The 27,275-nt window shown below is 34.6% G+C and overlaps 1 protein-coding gene across 1 annotated transcript in view; it reads left to right on the top strand.

Moving 5' to 3' along the window:
* Positions 1–27,275, top strand: part of TMEFF2 (transmembrane protein with EGF like and two follistatin like domains 2) — a 261,091-nt gene that overhangs the window by 131,182 nt on the left and 102,634 nt on the right. The window contains exon 5 of the mRNA XM_021075732.2: positions 9,335–9,431. Coding sequence (XP_020931391.1) covers positions 9,335–9,431 — 97 coding nt within the window. The remainder of the gene's footprint in view (positions 1–9,334; positions 9,432–27,275) is intronic.

Genomic DNA, 27,275 nt, shown 5'->3' with positions numbered 1-27,275 from the left:
GCATTATGGCACTGATACACATACAGAACTAATCTCTGTTAGTTTTGTAAATAGCAGGCTAGAATACTTCTCATTTCAGCCTTTCAGTAATATGATTTAACAGTGTAATTATTATTCATGTGACAAATATTTGCACATTCTAATATGAATAAGAAGAAAGTATTTCTTATTTTTCTTTAAAGTCATATTGAGGTTTCTAGGGAAATGTGGGAAGATGTAAAAGAGAACATAACTGTGGCTCAAGAAACAACAGCTTAGAATTTGAGCTTCTAGGAACTGTCAGGAGCTCCCGTCATTTAAATTCAACTTACTCATATGTGGGAGAGCATGTGAGAGGTAACAATGGCACACAAAAGGTAAAATAGACAAGTTGTACAAATTAAAAAATGGAATGGAGAATTTTAATTTAAAATTTTCTTTGTATTCTTTAAGTGGAATTTTTCCTTCACTGGAGGACAAATTCAAAGTTCAGCTTTTTGGTGATAATGAGATAGTAATGTATGCAAGTTATTCAGAAAGAAAAATTGCTTTTTATAACTTGATAAGGTAATTTTAGTTACAGCAGATATACTGAATAGCATCACTGGCAAAAGTGGAAAAAGTTACATCCTTACCAAGGATTACTTTGTCATCTTACCTATTTAAAAAACAAAAACAAAAAAACACCAACTATTAGACTGATACTGGCTTTTATATGGATTCTAAAATACAAAGAAAAAAAATACAGTATAAATTTTTAAAACTTCAGGAGTTCCTGTTATGGGTCAGCGGTAACAAACCTGACTAGTATCCATGAGGACGTGGGTTTGATCCTTGGCCTCGCTCAGTGGGTTAGGGATCCAGCATTGCTGTGAGCTGTGGTGTAGGTCACGGATGCGGCTTGGACCCTACATTGCTGTAGCTGTGGCATAGGCCAGCAGCTACAGCTCTGATTTGACCCCTAGCCTGAGAACTTCCATATGCCTTGGGTGTGCCCCTAAAAAAAAAAAAAAGAAAGAAAGAAAGAAAAGAAAAAAAATATTTTGAAAACTTCAGATTAAGGTTTATATAAAATTTATGTAAATGTTTTTATATAAATGTCTTTTCAACTTTGTAATAATTTAAATGAGTGTGTGAATCAGTATCTGTAGATCATATTTAAGATTAGAAATCTCATTCTTTCTATTGATAGAACCAGATTGTTTCAGGAACTGCTGACTTTATTTCAGACTTGATGCACATGAAGGCTTCTATTTATGCATATTTATACTGTGAGTAATATGTACACTAGGCCCAATTTAAATGGGACAACTTAGATATTTGTCAAAGCAATGTGCTAGAGTTTACATGGAGGAGAAAATGGGAACCATGCATAGACTGGGTATGGCACTGCTATGTTAGGAAAAAATGAAAACATAGTAGAAGAAACAGACTTTAACTATTAATATATGATGGTATAGAAAAGAAATAGAAGTTTGAAGGCATATTTGGAAGAAAATAAAAGCAGATCTAGAGTTGTGTAGATAAGAAATGCTACCAAAATCTGAAGTGTGGGAAATGATGTGAAAATGTTTCCTTAAAAATTATTAATAACAATAGTTTATGTCTTCTTAGCTGTCTTTCACTAGGTAAAGCTAAAGTTACAAATGACCTCAAAACCTCAGAGATTTACAGTATCAGTGAGTGACATAATTCTTGCTCCCATGGCTGTGGTCAGCTGTGGCTCTGCTCTATATATCTTCTCACTCTGGGATAAGTTGAAGAAACAGCTCTTATTCTGGAATGTCTTTTTTCTGCAAAGGAAACAGGAAAGAGCCAGAAATTAGAAATCCTCTTGTTGGCTTTTATATGGATTCTCACTTCCGCTGACATTTCAAAGGCAAAAGCAAGTCATAATCCCATCAGTCATGTCATGGAACTTCAAGTCATATTGCTATGGAGAGGAACATATAATTTTTATTGTGAAAATAATTCAACCTAATATAAGTGTCATATGCCAATAGTGCCTTCCATGAAGAATGTGAGGATATAAATAAGTCTTGAAAAGTTAGAGCTGATAAGGGTCAGAAGTCAAATAATCATTTAATGATGACAGGCAGGAGTCTCCCTTTGTGCTGACATCTCTGACTTTTTGCCTTTGAAATTAGAGTAGGATAATTGTTTAAAGTAAAACTAATTTTTAAAAGGAAAATGAGTTTTATATAATAGGTAGAAGTATGATATATGACAACAAGAGTGCAAAGCATGGACTATAGTAATTGCAATATATTATTATAAGATTTCTAAATGTTCATGAAGAAAGAGATTAGGACAATTTAAAGTTGTATCTTGTAATCCTTAAGGCACCTACTAAAGTAATAACAAAAAATATTTTAAAAATTGGGGCTTTGTAATTGGCATGTGTATACTATTGTATATGGAACGGATGGTCAGTGGGGACCTGCTGTGTAGTATAGGGAATGCTACCCAGTATTCTGTGATAACCATGGGAAAAGAATCTGAAAAAGGATAGATACGTGTATGTGTATCACTGAATCACTTTATGGTACAGCAGAAATTATCACAACGTTATAAATCAACTATACTTCAATAAAACTTTAAAAAATAAAAACAAACAAAACAAAAACATTATTAGAAAAAATAAGATGAAATAAATACCATAGAATATTTGATTCACCTGGAAAAAAAAAAAGACAGAAAATGGAACAGAGGAAAACAGAGATTGGCTAAATATGAATCAAATACTAAGTTGGTAGACTTCATACCAAACATATCAATAATTACATTAAGGTAAATGGTGTAAATACCCTGATTGAATGCAGACATATTTAGACTAGATAAAAAGCAAGCTCCAACTATATATTGTTTATAAAAAACAGACTTTAAACATAAACAACAGGTTGAAAGTAAAAAGATAGAAACAATAAGCAAAAAAATAAATAAAAGCTGGTGTGCAATCTGAATATCAGAACAAAGTAGACTTCAAGATGAATAGTGAGACCAGAAATTAAAAGGGGCATTTCACAATGCTAAAGGATCACTTATTCAAGAAGACCTAAAACTACTAAATGTTTATACTCCCAATATCAGAGCTCCGAAATACAAGATGAAACAAAAGCACAAAAGAGAATTAGAAATAATTTTACTGTCACCTATATATATTTTAACACACCTTTTAAAGTAATAGAACAATTAAACAAAAAATTCAATACAATTATAGATGATATGACATTGCTAACCATCAACTTAAGTTAACAAGTATTTATAAGACATTACTCCCCACAAGAGGCTACAACTTCTAAGATGCATATGGAGTCGTCAAGAAGACAGATCATATTTTGGACCCTAAAACAAGTTTCAATAAATTTCAAAAGACTTAAACAGAGTATTTTCTCTAACCATGATGGATAGATCACCATGAATGGATTTTTTTTTTTTTATAGCACTTTGAACATGAAACATAAAGCTGTCAACTTCCAGAGAGATTTGTTTCAAAGCCTGGACAATCAGGCTGAGCTCTTCTCAATACGTCAGACTTTTCAGCTCTTCACAACAATTTATTCTTTTAGTTCACACAATCTAGTTTTTATTTCAACTCTCAGCCAGGTTGATCATTTGATTTAATTTTGCACTGGGGAGTGAGGGAGTGGGGTAAAAAACCCAAAAGTCTGCCTGCCTAACCCTAAAGCCCTTTGAATTTAACGGAATCCTAGGTTATACAGTTTTTTTTCTTGTAATTTAAAGACTTTGATTGAAGACATTGTAAATTGAAGACCTTATAAGCCTACATTTCTGTGTCCTTAAGATGATACAACTCTTTTGTATATTTTAAATGATTCCCAATGAATTTTTGATATTTATATTAAATAAAAATAATATGAAATTCCTCAAATATTTGGAAGTTGAAAAATATACTTCTAAATAACCCATGGGCCACAGGAGAAATCTAAAAGGATATTACAATATATATTTTATGCAAAAATACATGAAAATACAATATAATATTTGTGGGAAACAGCTAAAGCAGTCCTTAGAAGGAGATGTATAGATGAAAATATATATATTTGAAAATAAGGAAGGTATCAAATCAAGCACACTTCTTCCATTTTAACAATCTGCAAAATAAATTAAACTCCAAGTATACAGCATAAAGGAAATAATAAAAATAATACCAGAAATCAATAACATAGAAAATTCAAATAGCCTTGTATAAGGAAATGAAATAATAATATTAATCCTCCACAAATTCTTTCATAAAATAGAGGAAGTGGAAACACTTCCCAACCTGTATCATGAGGCCATTTTAACCCTAATACTAAACCCAACAAAAACAATACAAGAAAAGAAAATTAAAGTCAGCATAGCTTATGAACCATAGCCGCAAAAATCCTTGAGAAAATGTTAACAAAAGAAATCCAGGAGTTCCCGTCGTGGCGCAGTGGTTAACGAATCCAACTAGGAACCATGAGGTTGCGGGTTCGGTCCCTGCCCTTGCTCAGTGGGTTAACGATCCGGCGTTGCCATGACTATGGTGTAGGTTGCAGACGTGGCTCGGATCCTGCGTTGCTGTGGCTCTGGTGTAGGCTGGGGCTACAGCTCCAATTAGACCCCTAGCCTGGGAACCTCCATATGCCACGGGAGCAGCCCAAGAAATAGCAAAAAGACAAAAAACAAAAACAAAACAAAACAAAAAAAAAGAAGTCTAGCAATATATAAAAAGGGTTAAATACTGTGCTCATGCTTGACTCATCCCCAGAATGTGAAGTTGGCTTATCACATAGAAATCAATCAATATACTTCACCACATTTACAGGTTAAGAGAGAATAATCATGTCCACATGGGAAAAATAAAAAAAGAACCATAATCTCTATTTCACATCATCAAAATCCAATTTTGGATCATAAACTTAAATATAAAGTAAATTTTTAAGATTAGTAAAAGTAAGGAATAGAATAAAGCATAGAAGAATAGCTTAATCAGTCTTGAGACTTCTCAGAAGTGACACAGTAAGGACAAATCATAAAAGAAAAAAAATTGATTTCATCAAAATAAAAAGTTCTGCACATCCACAAAAAGACACATTCAAGGAAATAGACTGAGAAAATAAATCCCAATATATGTACCTGACAAAAATTTTACCCAAAATATCTTAAAAATTTCTGCAAACCAAGAATAAAAAGAAAAACAACAAAATGAATCAAATACCAAACTGGTAGACTTAAAACCATAATTACATTAAAGTAAACGGAGTAAATATCCTGATTAAATATTCAGCCTAGATAAAAAAGTGAAATCCTACTGTATGCTGTTTATAAGAAACACACTTTATAATATAAGTTAACAAACAGGTTGAAAGTTAAAAAAAGAAACAATAAGCAAAAGAAAGCTGGTATGGCTATCTGAATATCAGAATACCACTGCGATACCACTCTTACTTGTCCAAGAGAAATAAAAACTAATGCACAAAAAGTCTTTCACAAGAATATTTACAATGGCTTTATTCATAAAAACTCAGTTATTGTTTCCAGTCAGTAACTAGAAACAACCAGATGTCCTTCAACAAGAAAATGGATAAATAAGCTGTGGTATATTCATTCAATTGGATACCAAGCAATAAAAAGAAACTACTGATACAGGCAACCACCTGAATTAATCTTAAAAATCATGACGCCGAGTGAAAGAAGCTGAACGTAATAGTTACATATTGCATGATTCCATTGATGTGATATTCTAGAATAGCTCATCTGTGTGTGTCAGAGACAGATAGACTGCTGATTTGCCCTGTAAGATAAACAGAGTAATGACAGGGAAATGGCTGGGAAGAGGCACAAGTAAACTTTGTGGGATGATGGAGTTGTTCCTTGTCTTAATGCACATTCCTCAAAAATGATTGAAAGATGTGCTTAAGATACGAGCATTTCACTGAATGTAAATTTCAGTGAAATTTTGAACCAAATAAATGGCATTGAGTAACCCTGTGTCTGTCATGTTTTCAGAAATAGTTTAACACAGGCTAGGAATATTATAAAAGGCCCAGGAGGCATGATAGTGAGTTAGTAACAGAACTGGGCCCCACAGGCAGGCACATTCACTGTGACGACCTGAACTGGACCAGAATAATGTCATGATGAAGGAATTTTGGTAGCAATTTCCAGGTGAAACCACCAGGGTGGGTAAAGTTTGGAGAGAGGTAATCTGATCATCTCTTATAATACTCCAATACAGAAGCTTCTTAAAGAAATTAATTAAATCAATTTAAACTGTAGGGCAGCGTTTTAGGTATAATATGCTTGCAGAAGTGCTACCTCTCTTGCCCCTCAAATTTCCATCAATCACACACTGAAACTGAAGTTTTTATAGAATAAAGGGAAATGATTCTTTTTTACTTTAAAATTCAAATAAAAACTCAAAGTGTAATGCATAGTTAAAGCAATACTTTAGAATAAATGAATTTCATTCCTGTGTGATCGGTGGGTAAATGCAAATAATTAAGCACTGATCCTTTCTGTTTCTGATACTGTGAAAAGAACAGGAAAAGGAACAGCCCAGTTCAGCACACATTTACCGTGTGTCTAGCATGCCCTAAACCAGTGGTGTTCAAGCTTTTGTGATTGTGACCTTTAGTAAAGAGTGAAATTTACATGGTAACCCTGGATGGATGTACATATATGTAACTACAAGTGTTGTAAAATGAAACCTCTACTTGCTTAATAAGATGCACTCTGTGTTTTCTATTCCAGTATATTCTACTTCATGTTTACAAAAATGTTGATAGTGACCCACTAACTCCACTTCACTACCCACTAAAAAATTGGGAATTGGGGTTTGAAAAACACAGTGCCATCCTTGCTACTCAAAATCTAGTTGGTGGACCAGCAGCATCAGCTTCTCGAAGCTTGTAAAAAATTTAGAACCTCAGGCAACAGATCACACTCACTGAATCAGAATCTTCATTTTAACAACACCTCCAGGTGACAGAAATCCTGTGCTAGACATTCATTGCATGAGGAGGACATTTGGGCCAGATGAAGTCTTCTCAGTATTATTTAGGGCAGAGATTCTTAGGGATGTATTTTCAAAAGTATACCTATCCAAGCCCCAAGCCTACAAATTCAGCACTTCCTAGGCTATATATGTAAAAATCAATATATAAATGAACAAAGCAAATCAACCAGTCCTATTTAAGAATCATCGGTCTATAGCATTACATGAAACTGTGTACTGATTTGTTTGTTTATTACAAAGGTGCGGACCTGTGCTTCTGGCAATATGGAAGGATGTTGTTTTATTTCTCATTGTAGATAGCTACACAATTTATTCCCAGAATGTTTATTGATAGACGTATTGCTACTGCTATTTCTGGATTTAATTCTCCAAGAGTTTCCAAACATCTTGAGTCCACCAATAACTGCCCTTTTTTAGAAATGTAATAATGTGACTTCCAGTAGAAATATTATTATTAGTTTTGCCAAGTTAGCACAATTCATCCCCTGGATTACTTCCAAAAGATCCCTAACCAAGGATCTCTGCTGCACAAGAAGATGGAGCTGCCCATAAGTGGCTATCACTGTTCATTAAGGACCTTCTCAGTGTGTTAGTTCGTTTCCTGAGTGATGAGAAGTTTGAATCTAGAAGCTGCTAATCTTGCTAACACTAAAAGGCTCTTTCCCATTAGCAGCTTCTGTGTTGCATTAATAATAAGTAAGTAATAAAGAGATGGACCTCAGCTGTTCAGGCTCCCCTGAGGCAAGGCCCCCACTTCCTTCTTATCCCCGCAGTCCACTCTAATGGTCTCGCCCGTATTAAAGTAATAGAATGGATAATAAGTGCTGTCTATTTTATCAGAGTCTAAAATTCCTTCTTCTTTCTGGAGAGGAACATCATTTTTTTTTTTAGAGTTCCAACTTTAGAACTGTACCATCAATACTTTTGCAATTGAAGTAGATCTGTTTAATTCATAAATTTTTAAAAGTGAAATGTACTTTTTTCAAGTACAGGGGAAAAAATAAGTCTCTCTCCCTTTCCTGGAAAACCTGTAAAACAGAGAACTCTCTTAGAGATGTCTTCTTGTTCTTGTATTTTTCAGGGTTTTTTTTCTTTTTTTTTTTTTTTTGGTAGATTCAATCACTCATTTGCATAGCAGTAAACTAGAAAATCAAGGAGCAAACACCTTTGCTATTGTAAATATTAATAACTCTCACTAACAGACAAAGAACAAATTATGAAAATATCATCTTAAAATAAATTAAGGTTGAATGTTTTAGATTTAAGTTTCATGTTAATAAATTATGTCTTTGTTACAAATGTTATCTTATTTGAGTTCCATATTGCCAGGAGCCAATGCCATACCTAATTGCTTATGTTCTACTTAAAATGTATAACCTTTTGCTGGAGTGCACTTTTTAAGGATCTCTGGATTTGAGTATATGTTTTTAAGTATATGATCTGTCCATGGAATAAGATTATCTATGCAGTAGTTAGGTCATTGCAATTTTTGATCTATAAGCAAAATTATTTTTGCTTTCAACTACATTTTTTTAAAATTGGGTAAACAGTAATCCATCATCTCAAAACTGTTGCTCAGACATTTATTTCTTGAACTCAAATACTAAAATTTGTTCTGCATTTACACTAGTTTCCTGATTTTGAAAGGTTAGTTTTATAATTAGGTTATATATAGCAAATTTTTACTTGTAATTTATGGTTATAAAAAGGACCAATATCAATAATCATCATAATGATAGTATATATTTTTAAATGAAATACATGTTAATAGCCATCATAAAATAAATCACTATGATAAGCTCTGTGCAACGTTTCTATAGATATACAAATCAAGGAAGATTTCTAAAGAATTATAATTAATAAATTTTTCTTTATAGGTCTTTCATATCTTGGGGGGGAGCTATCTAATAAATGAAAGCCGTCCATCTAAATTTTTTAAATTATGTATAAAAGCCTTTGGATGAAAAAATCTATAGTTTAGGGAAAAGAAAATGCTAAGTATTTTTTATAGACACTAGATTTTTCCTAGAGGCAGGTTAACAATCTCAGTCCCTTTTAATTAACCCTTTCATATGATCTATTGGCCAAATAATCTTGATAAATCCAGCAAACTCTCTTGCATTTTTTTTTGATAAAAAGAATTATTCATTACATACCAATGGCTAGGATATTATTGTTAGTTTTCCTCAAATTTAGGGAAGAAGGGAGTTAAATGTGACAATCTAATGAAGCCCAAGAGTAAACAGGTCCACTGGGAAAGCAGCAACTTTCATATATGATAGTCTTAGAGTTGTTGGTATTGTGCACACTTACCTGAATTCCTTTTGTTCATATTCTTCTGTCCTACAGTCCATGAAGGATCAGGAGAAACCAGTCAAAAGGAGACATCCACCTGTGATATCTGCCAGTTTGGCGCAGAATGTGATGAAGATGCTGAAGATGTCTGGTAATGTGCTATTTTATTCTTTTAAAAACAATGACAACCCTTAACTTCCTTTTACTCCATCAATTATCCTAAAAGAAGACATTTTCAGCAGTTTTTTAAATTGATGTATGGTTGATTTACAATGTCATGTACAGAACTATGATTCAGTTACATACATATTCTTTGCCAGACTCTTTTCCCTTACAGATTACTATAAAGTATTGGGTATGTTCCCTGTCTATATAGTAGGTTCTTGTTGGATATTTTATATATAATAGTGTGTATATGTGAATCTCAAACTTCTAATTATCCTTCCCCCTTTGGTAACCATAAGTTTGTTTTCTATGCCTATTTCTGTTTTATAAATAAGTTCATTTGTATCTTTTTGTTTTAGATTCCATGTATAAACAATATCATATGATATTTGTCTTTATCTGGCTTACTTCACTTAATATGATAATCTTTAGGTCCACCCATGTTGCTGCAAATGGCATTATTTCATTTTTTATGGCTAAATAATATTCCATTGCATAAGCATACATCTTCTTTTTCCATTCATCTGTTGATGGACACTTAGGTTGCTTCCATGTCTCATCTATTATAAACAGTGCTGTTATGAGTAGCACTGTTTACAGTCTTTTCAAATTAGAGCTTTCTGCATACTTCCCAGGAGTGGGATTGCAGGATCATACAGTAATTCTATTTTCAGTTTTTTAAGGAACCTCCATACTGTTCTGCAAAGTGGCTGGACAAATTTATATTTCCACCAATAGGATGAAAGTGTTCCTTTTTCTCCACACCCTCTCCAGCCTTTATTATTTGTAGACTTTTTGATGTTCCACACCCTCTCCAGCGTTTATTATTTGTAGATTTTTTGATCATGGCTATTTCGAACAGAACGAGTTGATAACTCATTGTAATTTTAATTTGCATTTCTCTAATAATTGGCAATGCTGAGCATTTTTTCATGTTTCTGTTGGCTCTCTGTATGTCTTCTTCCAAGAAACATCTATTTAGATCTTCTACCAATTTTTGATTGGGTTGGTTGGTTGTTTTCATACTGAAGCTGCATGAGCTGTTTGTATATTTTGGAAATTAATCCTGTGTTAGTTGCATCATTTATAAATATTTTCTCCCATTCTGTGGGTTGTCTTTTGCTTTTAGTTTCCTTTGCTATGCAAAATTTTTTAAGTTTAATTAGGTCTAATTTGTTTATTTTTATTTTTATTTCCATTACTCTAGGAGGTGGATCTAAAAAGATATTGCTGTGATTTATGTCAGAGTGTTCTGTTTATGTTTTCCTCTAAGAGTTTTTTAGTACCCAGTCTTGTATTTAGGTCTTTAATCCATTTTGACTTTATCTTTGTGTATGATGGTAGAGAGTGTTCTAATTTTATTCCTTTACATGTAACTGTCCAGTTTTCCCAGCACCACTTATTGAAGAGACTTTTTCTTTGTTGTATATTTTTTGCTTCCTTTATCATAGATTAATTAACCATAGGAGCATGGGTTTATTTCTAGGCTTTCTATCCTCTGATCTAGGTGTCTGTTTTTGTGCCAGTCAGACTGTTTGAATACTATAGATTTGTAATATAGTCTAAAGTCAAGGAGCCTGATTCCTCCAGCTCTATTTTTCTTTCTCAAAATTGCTTTGGCTTTTTGAGGTCTTTTGTGTTTCCATACAAATTTTTAAAAAAATCGTTTTAATTCTCTGAAAAATACTGTTGGTAATTTGATAGGAATTACATTGAATCTGCAGATTGCCTTGGGTAGTATAGTAATTTGAACAATATTGATTCTTTCAATACAGGAACATGCCATAACTTTCCATCTGCTTGTGTTGTCTTCAATTTATTTCATAAGTATCTTATAGTTTTTGGAGTAAAGGTCTTTTAAATCCTTGGGTAGGCTTATTCCTCAGAATTTTATTCTCTTTGATGCAATAGTACATGTGATTATCTCTTTAATTTCTCTTTCTGATCTTTTGTTATTAGCATCTAGAAATGCAACAGATTTCTGTACATTAATTTTGTATTCTTCAACTTTACCAAATTCATTGATGAGCTCTAGTTGCTTTCTGGTAACATCTTTGGAATTTCCTATGTATAGCATCATGTCATCTGCAAACAGTGACAGTTTTACTACTTCTTTTCCAATTTGGCTTCCTATTATTTCCTTTTCTTCTCTGACTGCCATAACTAGGATTTCCAAAACTATGCTGAATAAAAGTGGGGAGAGTGGGCATTCTGGTCTTGTTCCTGTTCTTAGAGGAAATGCTTTCAGTTTTTCACCATTGAGTATAAGGTTAGCTGTTGGTTTGTCATATATGGTCTTTATTATGTTGCAGTAGCATCCCCCATGCCCACTTTCTGTAGAGTTTTTCTTGCAAATAGGTGTTGAGCTTTATCAAAAGCTTTTCCTTCATCTATTGAGATGATCATATGGTTTTTATTTCTCAATTTGTTATGTAGTGTATCACACTGATTGATTTGAGGGTATTGAAAAATCTTTACATCCCTGGGATAAATCCCACTTGATCATTGTGTATGATCTTTTTAATGTATTGTTGGATTTATTTGCTAATATTTTGTTGAGGATTTTTATGTCTATGTCCATCAGTGATATTGACCTACAATTTTTATTTTTTTATGGTATCTTGGTCTGGTTTTGGTATCAAGGTGACTGTGGCCTTATAGAGTGAGTTCAGAACTCACTCAGTTTTTAGTGTTTGGAACAGTTTCAGAAGGATAGGTGTTATCTCTTCTCTAAATATTTAGTAGAATTTTCCTATTAAGCCATCTGGTCCTGGACTTTTGTTTGTTGGGAATTTTTAAATCATAGATTCAACTTCAATACTTGTAATTGGTCTGTTTATATTTTCTATTTCTCTCTGGCTCAGTCTTGAGAGATGGTACCTTTCTAAGAATTTGTCTATTTCTTCTAGGTTTTCCATTTTACTGGCATATAGTTGCTTGTAATAGTCTCTTTTGGCCCTTTGTATTTCTTTGATGTTGGTTGTAACTTCTCTTTATTTATTTCTAATTTTATTGATTTGGGCCCTCTCCCTTTTTTTTTCCTTGATGAGTCTGGCTAAAGGTTTATCAATTTTGTTTACCTTTTTTGGAGTTCCCTTATGGCACAGTGGGTTAAGGTTCCAGCCTTGTCACTGTAGAGGCTCGGGTCACTACTGCAGCAAGGGTTCAGTAGCTGGCCTGGAAACGTCCACATGCTGTGGGAAGGGCCAAAAAACATATATTTTGTTTATCTTGTCAAAGAACTAGTTTTAGTTTCATTGATCTTTTCTACTGTTTTCTTAGTCTGTATTTCATTTATTTATATTCTCATCTTTATGATTTATTTTCTTCTACCAACTTTGGGCTTTGTTTGTTCTTCTTTCTCTAGTTGCTTTAGGTGTACAGTTAGGTTGTGTTTATTTTAAATTTTTTTTCTTGTTTCCTGGGGTAAGCTTGTATCACTATAGAGTTCCCTCTTAGAACTTCAGCAATCTTTTTTTTTTTTTTTTTTTAATCTAGTTCTCAAGGGGTACAAAATAAGGTCTAAAATAACAACATGGAATTTCTGAAGCTGAACTAAGAGTCAGGCCAGCCAAGCAGCTGCTCAGGACATTACTTGACAAGGAACAATAAGATATCACTGAACCCCCCAAACACTGTCAATGTTAAGAGATGGAAGAGTTCCCCTTATGACTCAGTGGTAACAAACCCAACTAGTATCCAAGAGGATGCAGGTTCAATCCCTGGCCTCACTCAGTGGGTTAAGGATCCAGCAGATGTGGCTTGGATCCTGTGTTGCTGTTGGCTAGGCTGGCAGCTACAGCTCCAATTTTACCCCTAGCCTGGGAACTTCCATATGCCATGGGTGCAATCCTAAAAAGATTGAAAAAGAGAGAGAGATGGAAAGAAAAATTATATTTACCAGAACATCTCTCAAGAAGCATGCTCAAAAAACAATGGCTAATTGCTAATCTGCTCCTAAGACAGTGGATCTGGGTAACTGCTGAGATTTTATTTAAGGTATGCACATGTGTGGCCATGGCTGAATTGGAAAGACGGTTCAACAAGGAAAGGTCTCTGGGCCACTCTCTAAGATCGGTATCTCCCTTCACCCAAGCAATACTCAGCTTCTCCTGTAAAGATACACGGAACAGATTATAAATAATAGTCATTATTTTGAATGTGTTCCAAAACATTAGAATTCTAGGACATCCACATGTATTGGTCCTACCTTGATCTCATACCCAAAGTGAGCAGCCAAATATTCTGAGAGGTCTTTGTGAGGCATGATGGTGGGAAGAGGCAATCTCTTGTTCTCTCTCGCTAATTTTTACACACATAACTTTTAGGAAAACAACCAGGTGCCTTTTCATTTTTTTCAACATGCAGATTATATTGCCTAGAGCAGTTAACAAGCATCTTGATCAAAGAAGGCAAAAAGGGAGTAAATTTTAGATATTCTCATCACAAAAAAGAAGGGGTAATTCTTTGAGGTGATGGAGATGTTAGCCTACATTATGGTGTGATCACATTGCAATGTGTAAATGTATCAAATCAGTACATCATACACCTTAATCTTATACAATGTCATATGTAAACTATATCTCAATAAAGTTGGTAAAAAAAAAAACAGTCATTTTGGTCAAACTTTTGTGTGTAAAGGAATAATTTATCTAAGGAACAGAAAGGAAAAATTAAGGCAAGATAATTTTGGCGGGAGTGAAACAGTCCGCACTTAAAATAGTTTGGAATATTTCTGAACACAAAGCTGAGGATTTGAACTGAGCAAACTGAGGTTCTTAGGGTAAATTAAATAGGTACTTACAGGTAAACACTGCTTTTGACTAGTGAAATATCCGCCCATCAATAAAAGCAGGCACCAATAGAATTTCCATACTGTCAAATATTTCTAGCCAATGGTCATCTGAGAGCAAAGTCAGATCATCTGAGGTAAGCAAATGTATATTTTCTTAAGAACATCCTGGGCATCTTAATGACTGATGAATTTATGACTCCCAAACCTCGCTGATCATCGGGACTACTTTGGGAATTTTAAAACATATCAGTTATTTAGGTCCATGTAAAAATTAATGAATCAGAATTTCAGAAAAATGGGGCTTAAAATTTTATCTATAACTTCCCATCTGATTGTATAAATACTGCTCTAAGATGAATGATTGACTCAAAAAGATCTTTCTCCTCCCTAAATACTTTAGGACACTGTGTAGTCATAGACATTGTCTATTAAGACACATTGATAGGAAATGTATCCTTAAAATATCTCATTTTTAATGTTTGCTGATGATTGCATCTGTATTTCAACATTATTTTTAATACTGTTAATTATCTTACTGTCAGCTGTTTTACTTTTGAAAAATTCATATGGTCCCTAATTTTTTCTTAAGAATTTTCCATTCTTGGAAGTTGCCTTGAGGCACAGTGGTTTAAGCATCTGGCATTGCCTCAGCTGTGGCACAGGCTGAACCTGTGCTGCGTGTTTGATCCCTGGCCCAAGAACTTCCACATGCTGCAAGCTTTACCCAGCCTCCGCCCCCCCCCCCCAAATATTTTCCATTCTCATTCTTCTCTCTTTATCTCTTTCATGATCACTCTTATGTGACATGGTTTCACTTTACGACTGCTAAGATTTAAGAAATGAGATAATGGAAGCTAAAAATTACTGATTGCTTACTATGGACTGGTCCATTTGTATGCATTCTTTTTTTTTTTCTCAGTTATCTTCAAAATAACCTAGGAATAGATTCCATTATGACCATTTTAAAAAGAGGAAACTGAATTTAAAAGTGTTTAAGTGGCAGGGTAAAGATGAAGATATGAGGTGAAAGTAACTAGAGGATGTTAGTGTAACAATTCAACCAAAGATGCAATTAAAATATTTCTTTCCCATCATGTCTGGAATAATGAGATGGCCAGATTTCAGGCAGCCTGGATCCAGTGACTCAAGACTTGCAGGGTCAGAGCTGGTAACAAGAGAGAAGCCTGTAGCCTGGTGTGGGAAAACATCCAGGCAAGCAGTGTCACGCCTGATGGTCCCACAGAAGTTCATATGGTACGAAGGTAGGCAAGGTGGATTTGGGCAAGGTAAATGGCATCAGAAAGATTCAATAGCCATGGCTGCTGGAGTTCGAAGAAGAAATTCAGTTACAGAGGGAACAAGGGGAAGGGCAAGGCAAGAACCTCAGTCATTAAGGAATTGGAAGAGTAATCAGGGACAGACACTCCCTGTATAGATACTGGGAGATACCCATTTACCAGAAACTGGTGTCGAAAGCCACGCCTTGGTTACAAGGGCCTGGGACTAGCCCCTAGGTCTCGGAAATAAATTACGAGGTCAGAATGAAGCCAGCATTCAGGCTGACTGGTTGCTGAATCAGTTAGCTTTTGGCTAGGACATTTTGTACGCCCCCAGCCTAGAGACAAGATTAGTTCCAAAATGCAGAATAAGGCCGAACCTCCAGATGGGGCTAAGTGGCCATAGCTGTGAAGATTAGAGGGCTGCAGGGGGGCAAGGAGCCAAGAAGATCATTAGACTTCCGAGGCAAGAATGAAAAGTTGTTAGCGTTTAAATAAAATGTACTTAAAATGTCCAATGTAAGCAAGAAGGAACAGTGCTAAAATGATAAGCGTATTGATTTTCATTTACATAAATACCTTTGTAAGTTAACATATTGTATTTAGTTATAGCCATGAAGGGCAGATTGGAAACAGCTGAAGGACACACGAATAAAGCAATAAATGAAATTAAATAGGCATGGAATGAAAGAGCTATAAAGTAAGATAGGAAGCAATAGGGGAGTGATCTGACTCTAGTACTAGTCAACTGAATCCAGGGAGCTTGATGTGCTATTGATTTTGGATGAAACCATGGCCAGGTCCTCTCACAAGCATAAAAGACTGCATATGCTGTGTGGAAACAGAATACAAGTCAGTGTTTAATTTTATTTTTTCCTTTGACACCAACTAAACTACAATTTTATGCATATAGTTTCCTCAACCCTGCATTATGAAGTAATAACAAGATGTGAATAAATACTACTGAGAAATAGTTATTACTTGTAGCTACAATATTGAAACAAATGTGAAAAAATTAATTCCTGATTTTTCTTTAAACCTGGCCTAAGAAATTAATATTTTACATTTTACCACAGGGACTAAATCTAGTTACTCAAAGCTGTTCAAGTATTATCTAGATGAAAACCAACCTTCGTTAGAATTAAAAGAACAGTACACAATTAGCTGATCTTGTTTTTATAGTTAGATGAGTTTTTGAGTTAAGAAGCAAGTTATACCAGACATGGGGAAGAAAATAAATGAATAGATGGGGAAGGGTAAGGAGAGTAGAGAAAAAGGAGAAAAAAAAATCATACAGGATGACTGATACACCATGGTACTGATGATGTAACATTTTAATGCTTTTATTTTGAGGGAAACAGATGGTGTATAAGCTCATACAAGCCCCTCCCTTATGCTCCAAGATTCCTTTTCAAGGTTTTTCTCTTGCCTTTTTTCCTCTTCTTATGGAGAACATCAAGGCTGCAGAAATCAGAAAATGGCTAGATTCCCTCAATAGGGAAGAAAGAACATTGCAACAAAAGATTCTTCAGTTATAGAAATTTACCTATGTGTAGGAACAGATTATGCTTTCAAAAGAGATTTAAAAGTCCACATGGTAAGTGGTCCATGCCTCAGATATAAGCACTCTTATATTGAGGCATCCCTTTATTTAGGATGGACTTCAAAAATAATTGGAACACCTGTGCAAAGGGATGTGCATGCCTGTTTACGGGGAAGGGGTTAAGAGGAGAAGAAAAGAAAGGCTTAAAAGATTGTTTCTCTTTATATCTAGACTGAAAAAAAGTCAAAACTAATACATTTATACATCAAAGAGACTCTCAAATATATGCTGCCAAGTATAATTTATAAAGAAAAAGAAGGGCTTCAAGTCAAACATAATAAAATTGACTCATTGCAAAGTAATAAAGCCCCATCAGAGAGCACAGGGAATACTAACTTATGATTTCAACAAATATTTCTGATACTTGCTTGGTTTTAGAAACAGTTTTATATTCTCTTAATTATCTTACCTGATAAATTATTTCAGTAAGTCCAAAGTAGGTCAGTAGTAACTCATTGCACTGGGAACTGGTCCTAAGAAGTAATTAGCCTAGAACTTTCTGTTGGTTCTGTCAGTCAGAAGTAGTTCAGAGCCCTGGGGTTGATACTTGATTTAATATAAGAAAAGAGCAAGTTGATAGCTGGGTCTGATCATAGGAATGGCTAGGTATGAAACTGGCTGCATGCCTAATATTTCCAGGGTGTCAGGATAGATCAAGGAAGGGAGCACAGATGTAAGAGCAGATGTGGCAGGGTGACAAATGACATAAAGGGACAATTTAAATTATTATGCATATTTGCTTTACACGTGTGCTTTGTAGCTCCTGTGCCCATTTTAACTTTGCTCTTGTATTCTTCTCAACATGTTATTCAGGCTCCATTAGCAAAATCATATTGGCTTAAATGCCATTAATTCCTCAGTAGTCATTCATTTTGTCTTTGAAAGCATTAATAATGTTTTCCAGTTTTAGTGCATACATCCTTGTGTTTGACTGCAGTGCTAAGAAAGGAGAAAAGCAAAGTCATTTCAGGAAAAAGGATTCAGAAGAGGAAGGAGAATGAGCATCTATTTTTTCCTTTTTTTCATTGATGTTCTGTAACTGAAACAGGGTGTGGGATTTGGCATTCCTTTTGTGAGTGTCTCTTACAAAGACAGTTTAGTTTGAAGTTTTTAACATCTTGCTCCTTTGATCTGAGAAGGCTCCTTGTCACTAGGAAGACTGTGTGTGCTGGCATCGTTCCCACCTTTAATGCATTTTGGACTGTGGAGAATCATGAATATTTGAAGTGGGGCAATGGCCAAGGATGATCGTTGGCCCTGGATTTCACCATACAAATCAGCAAATTAGGCACTAGTTCCCGCTGACTTCAGTACATTTAGGTTATGAGTTTAATGGGGAAGATTAAGACACCTCTGAGTCTTAAGATTTAGAAATAATTTCTTTTTAAAACTAGTACTGGTCGACAATTGAACAAAAAGATAGTGTTGCAATTGGAAAGTTTCCAATTGTTTTCTACTAAGGAAAAAGATGGGTCAGGGTTGTATGGGAGATATCTGAAGAAGAAGATACTGATTAGTCACGAAATTTTAGGGAACTATGAGTTCATTCAGTCTTCCCCTGGGGTGTTTTCTTGGTATTGATTTCTTTTGCTCTCTTGCTGTAGAACTGTAAATGCGGTTACCGTAATTAGGACTGGCTTCTAACATGAGTCTACTCATGAAGGGAATAAATAGACACACACACACACACACACACACACACACACACACACACACACCCAAACAAATAGTAAATAGGTCTAGTCTAGAAAATCCAAAATTTTTGTTTGATGTAAGGCTTTATGAGACACCTCCTTAGTTCGAAGACCCCTGTAGTTAGGATGCTGCCTCCTTCAAATCGCTTTCTCTCCACCATGAAGACAAAGTTGTCAACTCTGAAAACTGGCATAGGATTTTTTTTAAATGTTATTGAAGTATAGCTGACTTACAATGTCATGTTAGCTTCAGGTATACAGCAAAGTGATTCAGTTATTTGCATACATGTATCCATTGCTTTTCCCATATAGGTTATTACAGAATATTGAGTAGCATTCCCTGTGCTATAGAGTAGGTCCTTGTTCATTATCTATTTTATATATTATTGTTATATGTTAATCCCAAACTCCTAATTTATCCCTCACTCCCAACCACGTTTTGTGTTTGGTAACCATGTTTGATTTTGAAATCTGTAAGTCTGTTTCTGTTTTGTAACAGAAAATAGATTCCACATATAAGATTCCACATATCAGACTCCACATATAAGCGATATCATATGATGTTGTCTTTCTCTGATTTACTTTATTTGGTATGGTAATCTCTAAATCCATCCATGTTGCTGCAAATGGCATTATTTCATTCTTTTTTATAGCTGAATAATATTTCATTGCATGTAAAATCCGTAGTTTCTTTATCCATTCATCTGTTGATGGACACCTAGTTTGCTTCCATATCTTCGCTATAGTAAATAGTGCTACAGTGAATACTGGGGTACATACATCTATTTGAATTATAGTTTTCTCTGGATAGATATCTAGGAATGGGATTGCTTTATCATGTAGTAGTTCTGTATTTAGTTTTCCATTTCTTTGGATGGGTGGGGTCAGAAGAGTAAAGACATCTCTCTTTCCTTTAATACTTCCATTTTCCCAAAAAACTTTTCCAGAGAGAGAAGGAAATATACAGCTCCTGATTTGGGGGAACACATCTCTATTCACTCCCATAATTTTCAAGAGAAAAATGCTGACCTTTTTAGCAAATCTCTGTCCAAATGTAAACATCTGAGTTTGATTTTATCTCCTTCTTTTATGTATTTATCCACCTATCTTAAACAAGAAAAAAATTGTACTTTTAAAAATGTTTTACACAATTTAGAAGTGCAATTATAGTTAAACAGGACTAGTATTTGTAAAATGATCCATACAGTGGTCCATGTCATCAAATGCCATGTCTGTGACCAAAACTTCCCTCTGCCAATAGACAAGTCTGTATCTAAACACTTTAAGTGTTACTTGCAAAGATGAATAAATAACGATGCCACTTTACATGCACAACAGGCCATTGCCAAAAAAAAGACAAATAGTAAATATACAATTAATGCACACTCCAAAAAAAGCAGGGCTGGGCTTTGGGAAACGTAAAATTTTTAAAATAAAACTGAAATTTGAAAATATGGAGTTCCCGTCGTGGCTCAGTGGTTAACGAATCTGACTAGGAACCACGAGGTTGCAGTTTCGATCCCTGGCCTTGCTCAGTGGGTTGGGGATCCGGCATTGCCGTGGGCTGCGGTATGGGTCGCGCGGCTTGGATCCCGCGTTGCTGTGGCTCTGGCGTAGGCAGGCGGCTACAGCTCCAATTAGACCCCTAGCCTGGGAACCTCCGTATGCAGCCAGAGCGGCCCTAGAAAAGGCAAAAAGACAAAAAAAAAAAAAAAGAAAGAAAAAGAAAAAGAAAAAAGAAAGAAAATGAAAATAAATCACGGTCTTTAAAACAAAGGCTTATCTCAGGCCTCAGGTCTTCTGCATAGAGGGCTACTTAGAAAGGAACTGGATTTTCACATAAGTTCTGAAGAGTCATTTGAAGTTGTCTCAATAATTATGCCTTAACTGTGCTCACTATCTCACAGAGACTAATGAAACTTAATTACGATATGATGGATATAAAGGTAGATCCGATATAGAGGACTAAGATATATATGTAGGAATAAAATATTCTAAACTTTAGTATTTTATGTTTTTGTAATTTTTATTTAGTTCAGGCAATATAAAGCATTAACTTCCACTTTATATAAAAATAATGAAATATTACACAAAGGTAGAACAAAGGAAACAAAACTCCTAAGTATAGATTGTCTTTCTACCACTAATTTAACTGTTTTCATTACGTGTTTCTCTTTTATCTGCTTGTGTAGCCCATACCCTGCTAATGGTGTACTCCTTCCTTACTTCTAGTGCTCACTCACCAAACACCCACTCACAATCTCCTCTTGAGTTTTCTGAGTCTCAGATTGGGTATATTCCAGAGACGCCTTCCCTTAAAGTCAGGGAATACACGTTCCATGTTCCAACATCACAATACAACACCCTAGTCTCAGAGATAAAAATATTAACCTCATCGTATTCATCAAAATATGATGGAAATTTCTGTTTCCTATGTGGGAGCTACCATGGTGATATCTACATTCACGGAGACGTTTAATCCTCCTGCTAATCTTACAGATTTAGATACACTGATCATTCTCATTTTATAAAAAAAAAAAAAAAGGAAACTGAGGCACAGAGAGGTTAAGCACACCATCCAAAGCCAAACATTAAGTGGAAGAATTAGGATTTGAACCCCACCAAGGCTGACTCCAGGCACTATGCTCTTAACCACCATAGTCTTCTCATATATTTAATGACATAAATTATGCATCTCTGTGTATGTTATGTATATACCATACACATATACTGAATATATTCAACAGAGACTAGCTATATTCAGTAAAGAATTTCACATTTTGATGTTGAAAGTGAAGATACAGAAACAAGACTTTAAGTGCCATGTCATGATAAAGTTCACCACTAACAGGTTCACATTTTCTATGATCTCTCTCTCTCTCTCTCTCTCTCTCTCTCTCTCTATATATATATATATATATATATATATACATATATATCTTATTTTTTGTGTGGTTTTTATTTGTTTTTTTGTAGACGTACTGAATTACTATATCTGGATAGCATCCTTATTATGACTATATGTGTACCCTGTTAAATGATAAGGCTGTTAGCTATGAGGTTGCAAAGAAGAGACATAGCTTCATCAAAACCTGGTTATTTGAGCTGTTTCAGCTTCATTGCGCTTGTTCTGACTATGAACCAAGGTGAACATTATTGATATTTGTAACTGGTAATAGGTTTTAGGTTTTTATCTAGAAACAAGGTATATAACATAGCTTTTAGAGAGTGGCCATTATAATACTCCCCCTTCTTTTAATGCTGGTGTGCTGCTATGAACAATATTTCAAAGCGCTACACAAAAGGAAGAGCACTGAGGAACTCAGAAGAGCAAGGGCACTCTCAGTGAGCTGTTTGTTAAGAAAGGCAGGAGGGACTTCATTCCTTAGTATCTTTGGGAATAGCCGATGGGCTGCATGCTGCTTTACAAGTGGCAAAGAAAGGTTTATTGCACATGAATATTCCTGCTGCAAGAATAGAAATTATGAGATATAAAAAAGGAGGGGAGAACCACCAGATTAAATGGCAAATAAATATGGCATATATGTCAGTGGGTTTTAATACCTATTTCTTAGTAGCAATGCTATCCTATATCTTTTTATTTAGCACTTGAAAATATGATGCCAAGCCTCTTATTTCCCTGTCTGATGCATGGTTTCATGGTTACATTAAAATGGAATTTACAGAGTTCCCACAGTGGCTCAGTGCTAACGAACCTGACTAGAATCCATGAGGATGTGGGTTCAATCCCTGGCCTCACTCAGCGAGCTGTGGTGAAGGCTGCAGATGTGGCTCGGATCCTGTGTTGCTATGGCTGTGGTGTAGGCCAGCAGCAACAACTCCAATTCGACCCCTCGCCTGGGAACCTCCATATTCTGTGGGTGCAGCCCTAAAAAAACAAAAAAACAAAAAAATTTTTTTTTTTTGCTTTTCTCAAGGCAAATGGATTTGAAGTCACTGTCCTAAAACACTTTTGATCTAAAAAACTTAACAAAGCCTAAATCCCCTCTAAGTCTACCTTAGACTCTTTTCTTGGCTAGACAGTATGTGTACTGAAAACATTTCCTTTGTATCCAGAGCATTCATGATAAATAGCTTTCTGAAGTACAAGTATTATTTACTGAGAAACTGTCCTCCCAAAGGTGTTTTAAATTGGGTAGAAACTGTTGCTGGTCTTCAGTGGTTTACTTCCAAATAGTAATATATTGTATGTGTTGATTCATCTAAACAATAAATCAGGAAGCCGTCCTTGGGAGCCCACATCGGTCTGTTCCAGACACATTCCCCTACAAGCAGGATGTGTAATATCTAATAAGTGATTGAACAAATTATAAAATTATATGCAACACCCAATCAAAAAATCAATACTGCAGAAGAATTAAATGCTTATTATAGTATAAAGAAGAAAATAAATAAAGGGAATGAATATTTTTCTAGCCTCCCCCCAGTGCAAAGTGAAATTAATCAGGAGTGGGTCCATTCATCCCTTCACCACTAAGCCATGAATGAAATATAAGAAATCAGGACTATGCACTTGGGATGGATGATCTTCTAAAGATTGTTTACCACAGCTCTCTTTTATTCACTGCAGCCTTTTCGGAGTCTTTCACATAATAGTTTTTTTCTCTGAGCTCATCCTAAAGTGAGCTTTCTACAATCAAAACTGTATTATCCAGGGTAATAAAAGTAATACTAGTCATAAGTGCCTATATTCAGTAGATATTAAAAGATGTATATCAGGGAGAAGTGCACAATAATTGGGGAGAAAAGCAAGAAATGAAATAAAATATTGTCTTCACATTAGCAGAAATTAGTGATGTATTTCTGTTCAAACATAGATCTCTACATAAATGTGATACTTTAAGACATGCAAATGTAACAGCAAATTATCAATTGACAAGAAATAAAAATAATATTTGATCAAGGTATTAATTTTAATCAAATATGTTTTTCCTTTTCTAAAAGATTTGCTAATTTGGGGAAAAAATATAACAGAGCTGTTTGCGCTACAATGACATTAAATTGTCAGACTTACGGAAAAAATAAATAAAAAGAAGCCCTGTATTGATCAATATATCAGAATCTGACATCTTTGCATATTATTACATTATGTGTCTTATTAGGAGATACGTTATTGTATATTTTATACTGAATCCATGAGTCTTTTAAAATTGTCTTTATGCAGTTTTGCTGGAGAAAGTATTTCCTTTTTGAGATGCACACAGCATGAAGGGACAGCCTGAAGAAAAGGAAAACCTCCCACAGGATTTCCATCCCACAACCCAAAATCCTGTGAAATTGGACTGTGATGATCATTATACAACTATAGATGTGATAAATTCATTTGAGTAATAAAAAATAAAAAAAATAAAAAATAAAAACAGCTACTCAGACAAAAAAAAAAGAAAAGAAAAGGAAAGGAAAACTTTCTAGCATATAAAACCTAATATTTTTCAGACTACTTTCTCCTCTCTTATGGTCCTCTGATATCTCTATGATGTAGTTAGGGCAGGTAATGTTATCTTCATCTGATAGATAAATACATGAAGCCCCCGAAAGGTTAAGGGTAGTCAACATGTAGTAAAGGGAAGGGCTCAAGTGATTTATGCCACTATTTCATCAAAGCTACCCACGTGAGATTTTAAAAAGAGAGAGAAAACAGTTGGTGTGACATAGTGGAAAGACCACTGCATTCAGAGAACTGAGATCTCACCTTGGGTAAAATCACATCATTTCCCTTGGCCTCTTTTTCTCCCATAAACAGATTATATTACATGGATAGATGATAGAGAGACAGATAGATCCGTCTACAGTCATATTGTAATATAATTCACATAAAATTCACTTTTTTAAAGTATATACTTCAGATATTTTTAGTAGTTCACCAAGTTGTGCAATCATCAACACAATGAATTTTATAATATTTTCATCACTTCAAAAGAAACTCGTACATATGAGCAGCCCCTCCCCGTTTCCTCCCCAAGTTTCCTCCTCCATCCTTAGGCAATAACTAATCTGCTTTTTGTCTCTATAGATTTCCCTATTCTAAATTTTCATATAAATGGAATCATTCAATAGGTAGTCCTTTGTGAATGGTTTCTTTCACTTAGAATGTTTTCAAGGTTATTCTATATTGTAGCATGTATCAATGTTTTGTTCTTTTAATTAATGAAAACTATTTCATTGTGTGGCTATACCACATTTTGTTATCTATCAGTTGATGAACATTTGAGTTGTTTCTAATTTGGGGTTCTGATGAATAATGCCATTTCGAACATTTCTATACAAATTTGTGTGCTGTGAGTGTGTGTGTATGTATGTGTGTGTGTGTGCAGAGGTTTTAGTTTGGACATTTGTTTTTATTTCTTTGGGTATATATCTACTGCTTGCTCAAATGGGAACCTCATGATTAACTTCTTGAGACACTACCAGACAGTTTTTCTAAGTGGCTGTACCATTTATATTTCTACCAGCAATGTATGAGGATCCAAATTTCTCCACATCCTTGCCAACACTTATTACTATGATCTTTTTAAATAATAAAATCCAATTGGGTATAAAGTGGTATCTGATAGTGGTTTTGATTAGCCTTTTTCAGGTGGCTAATGATGCTGAGTCTCTTTTCATGTGCTTACTGATCATGTGTACATATTCTTTGGATAAACATCTTTTCTGACTTTTACCTATTTTTAGAGTTATTTATCTATTTATCATTGAATTGTAAGAGTTTTTTAATTGTAGGTATAAGCCTCTTACCAAATATATAGATATGCAAATAGTTTCTCCATCCTATAGAGTTGTCTTTTTACTTTTATGGTGATATCTTTCAAAACATGAAAGTTTTTAATTTTGATAAAGTTCAGTTTGTCTTGTCTTTTGTCACTTGTGTTTTTGGTGTCAGAACTTGGAGGGTTTTACTTAACCCAAACTCTCAAATATTTACTCCTATATTTTCTCCTAAGAGATTTATAGTTTTGGCTCTTATTTTTAGGTCTTTGGTTCATGTTGCATTAATTTTTTGTGTATGGAGAAAGGGAGGAATCTAGAATCATTTTTAACCTGTAGATACCCAGTTGTCCCAACAATATTTATTAAAAAGACTATTTGTTTTCCATTGAATTTTCTTGGCACCTTTGTAGAAAATCAGTTGATTCTGTATGTGAGGCTTTATTTTTGAATTCTCAGTCTACTCTTATGCCAGAACTAAATACATTTTCTCATAGGTACGAGATAGGAAATAAGGGTGTTGGTCTAGATAATTTCCATGGTTCTTTTGAATTCAGACATCATCTCTGATGGGAACTCAATAGCTGTGAGCTATAAAGACCTACCCCACAAGCATCCCCCCGTGGCCCCAGGGCACTGTTCCTCTTTCTTTTTTGACCTAAAATTTTCACTATAGGTTTTGTTTGTTTGTTTGTTTTTTATTACATATTCTTTTTTTTCCCCACTGTACAGCATGGAGACCCAGTTACACATACATGTATACATAATTTTTTCTCCCATTGTCATGTTGCATTGTAAGTTAAATTAGAAAAGTGGTCTACTGTGTCCAGGAGGTAACATTTGCATCTCTGCATTTTAACCCTCAGACAGAAATTAACAGAAATAAGATGTTCATATTGACTAATCGTCTCGTTAGAAAGCATAAAAAATAGGAGACACTTCAAAGGATGTGAAGTGGTGGCAAAAGGTAAAAGTACAATGAAGCTATTCAAAGAAGAGATGCAGCTCAAGAATTGAATAATAAAACAATGTTCAGGAGAAGGAAGAAGGAAAAAAGTAGGGTAGAAAAAATAATTTTAGAGAAAAGGTGAACTAAGAAGCTGCTACAATTAATTAAACCCCCTATTTCTGAGTACCTTTAATTCAAGGTAAGGGAGAAAAGGAATTAACTCTTATGGTGTAATTAGAAAAGACAACTAGTTCATCAAGAGACACTTTAACAAGTTCTGAACTCCACAGGAATTTGTTCTTTTGACTTTAATAATGTTTTGAATGAAATAAAATATAATATCTTTGATAACCCCCTTATAAGTTATACAAAATTATATTGGATCTTAATGCATGAATGATAACTTTCTGAAATTGTGAGATTACCTCTGTAGAGGTGATTCTCTGTCAGACCTAAATAATGATAACCAGATATGCCATTGTTATAGTATCTGACTTGGTACAGGGTTAAAGCACAAGGAATAGACAGCCAATGAATCTGTTAATCTTTTTCTCTTAATTATAGTTAGCCAGAGATTAGGCAGAACTCCTAAAATAATATATATGAGTCTTCAGGATTATAATTCCCATGCACTGACAGCAAAACTAAGCAGCTGTGGAGAGAGGAATAATTTGTTCAAGCAGCAGAATAAGGAAGAGTATTAGGGGGTCTTAAGATAGTGCTAGGACAGTGTTTCCTGAATGGTTCTCCAAGCACATTTATGAACAAATTGGAAATTAGACGACT

Source organism: Sus scrofa, chromosome 15, assembly GCF_054392235.1.
Source record: "Sus scrofa isolate SSC_HxYL_T2T_F1_AM1 chromosome 15, Sscrofa_HxYL_maternal_Yorkshire_Landrace_v2.0, whole genome shotgun sequence".
Taxonomy (NCBI): domain Eukaryota; kingdom Metazoa; phylum Chordata; class Mammalia; order Artiodactyla; family Suidae; genus Sus; species Sus scrofa.
Note: the sequence above shows the minus strand (reverse complement) of the source record. Positions and strands in the feature narration are given on the sequence as shown.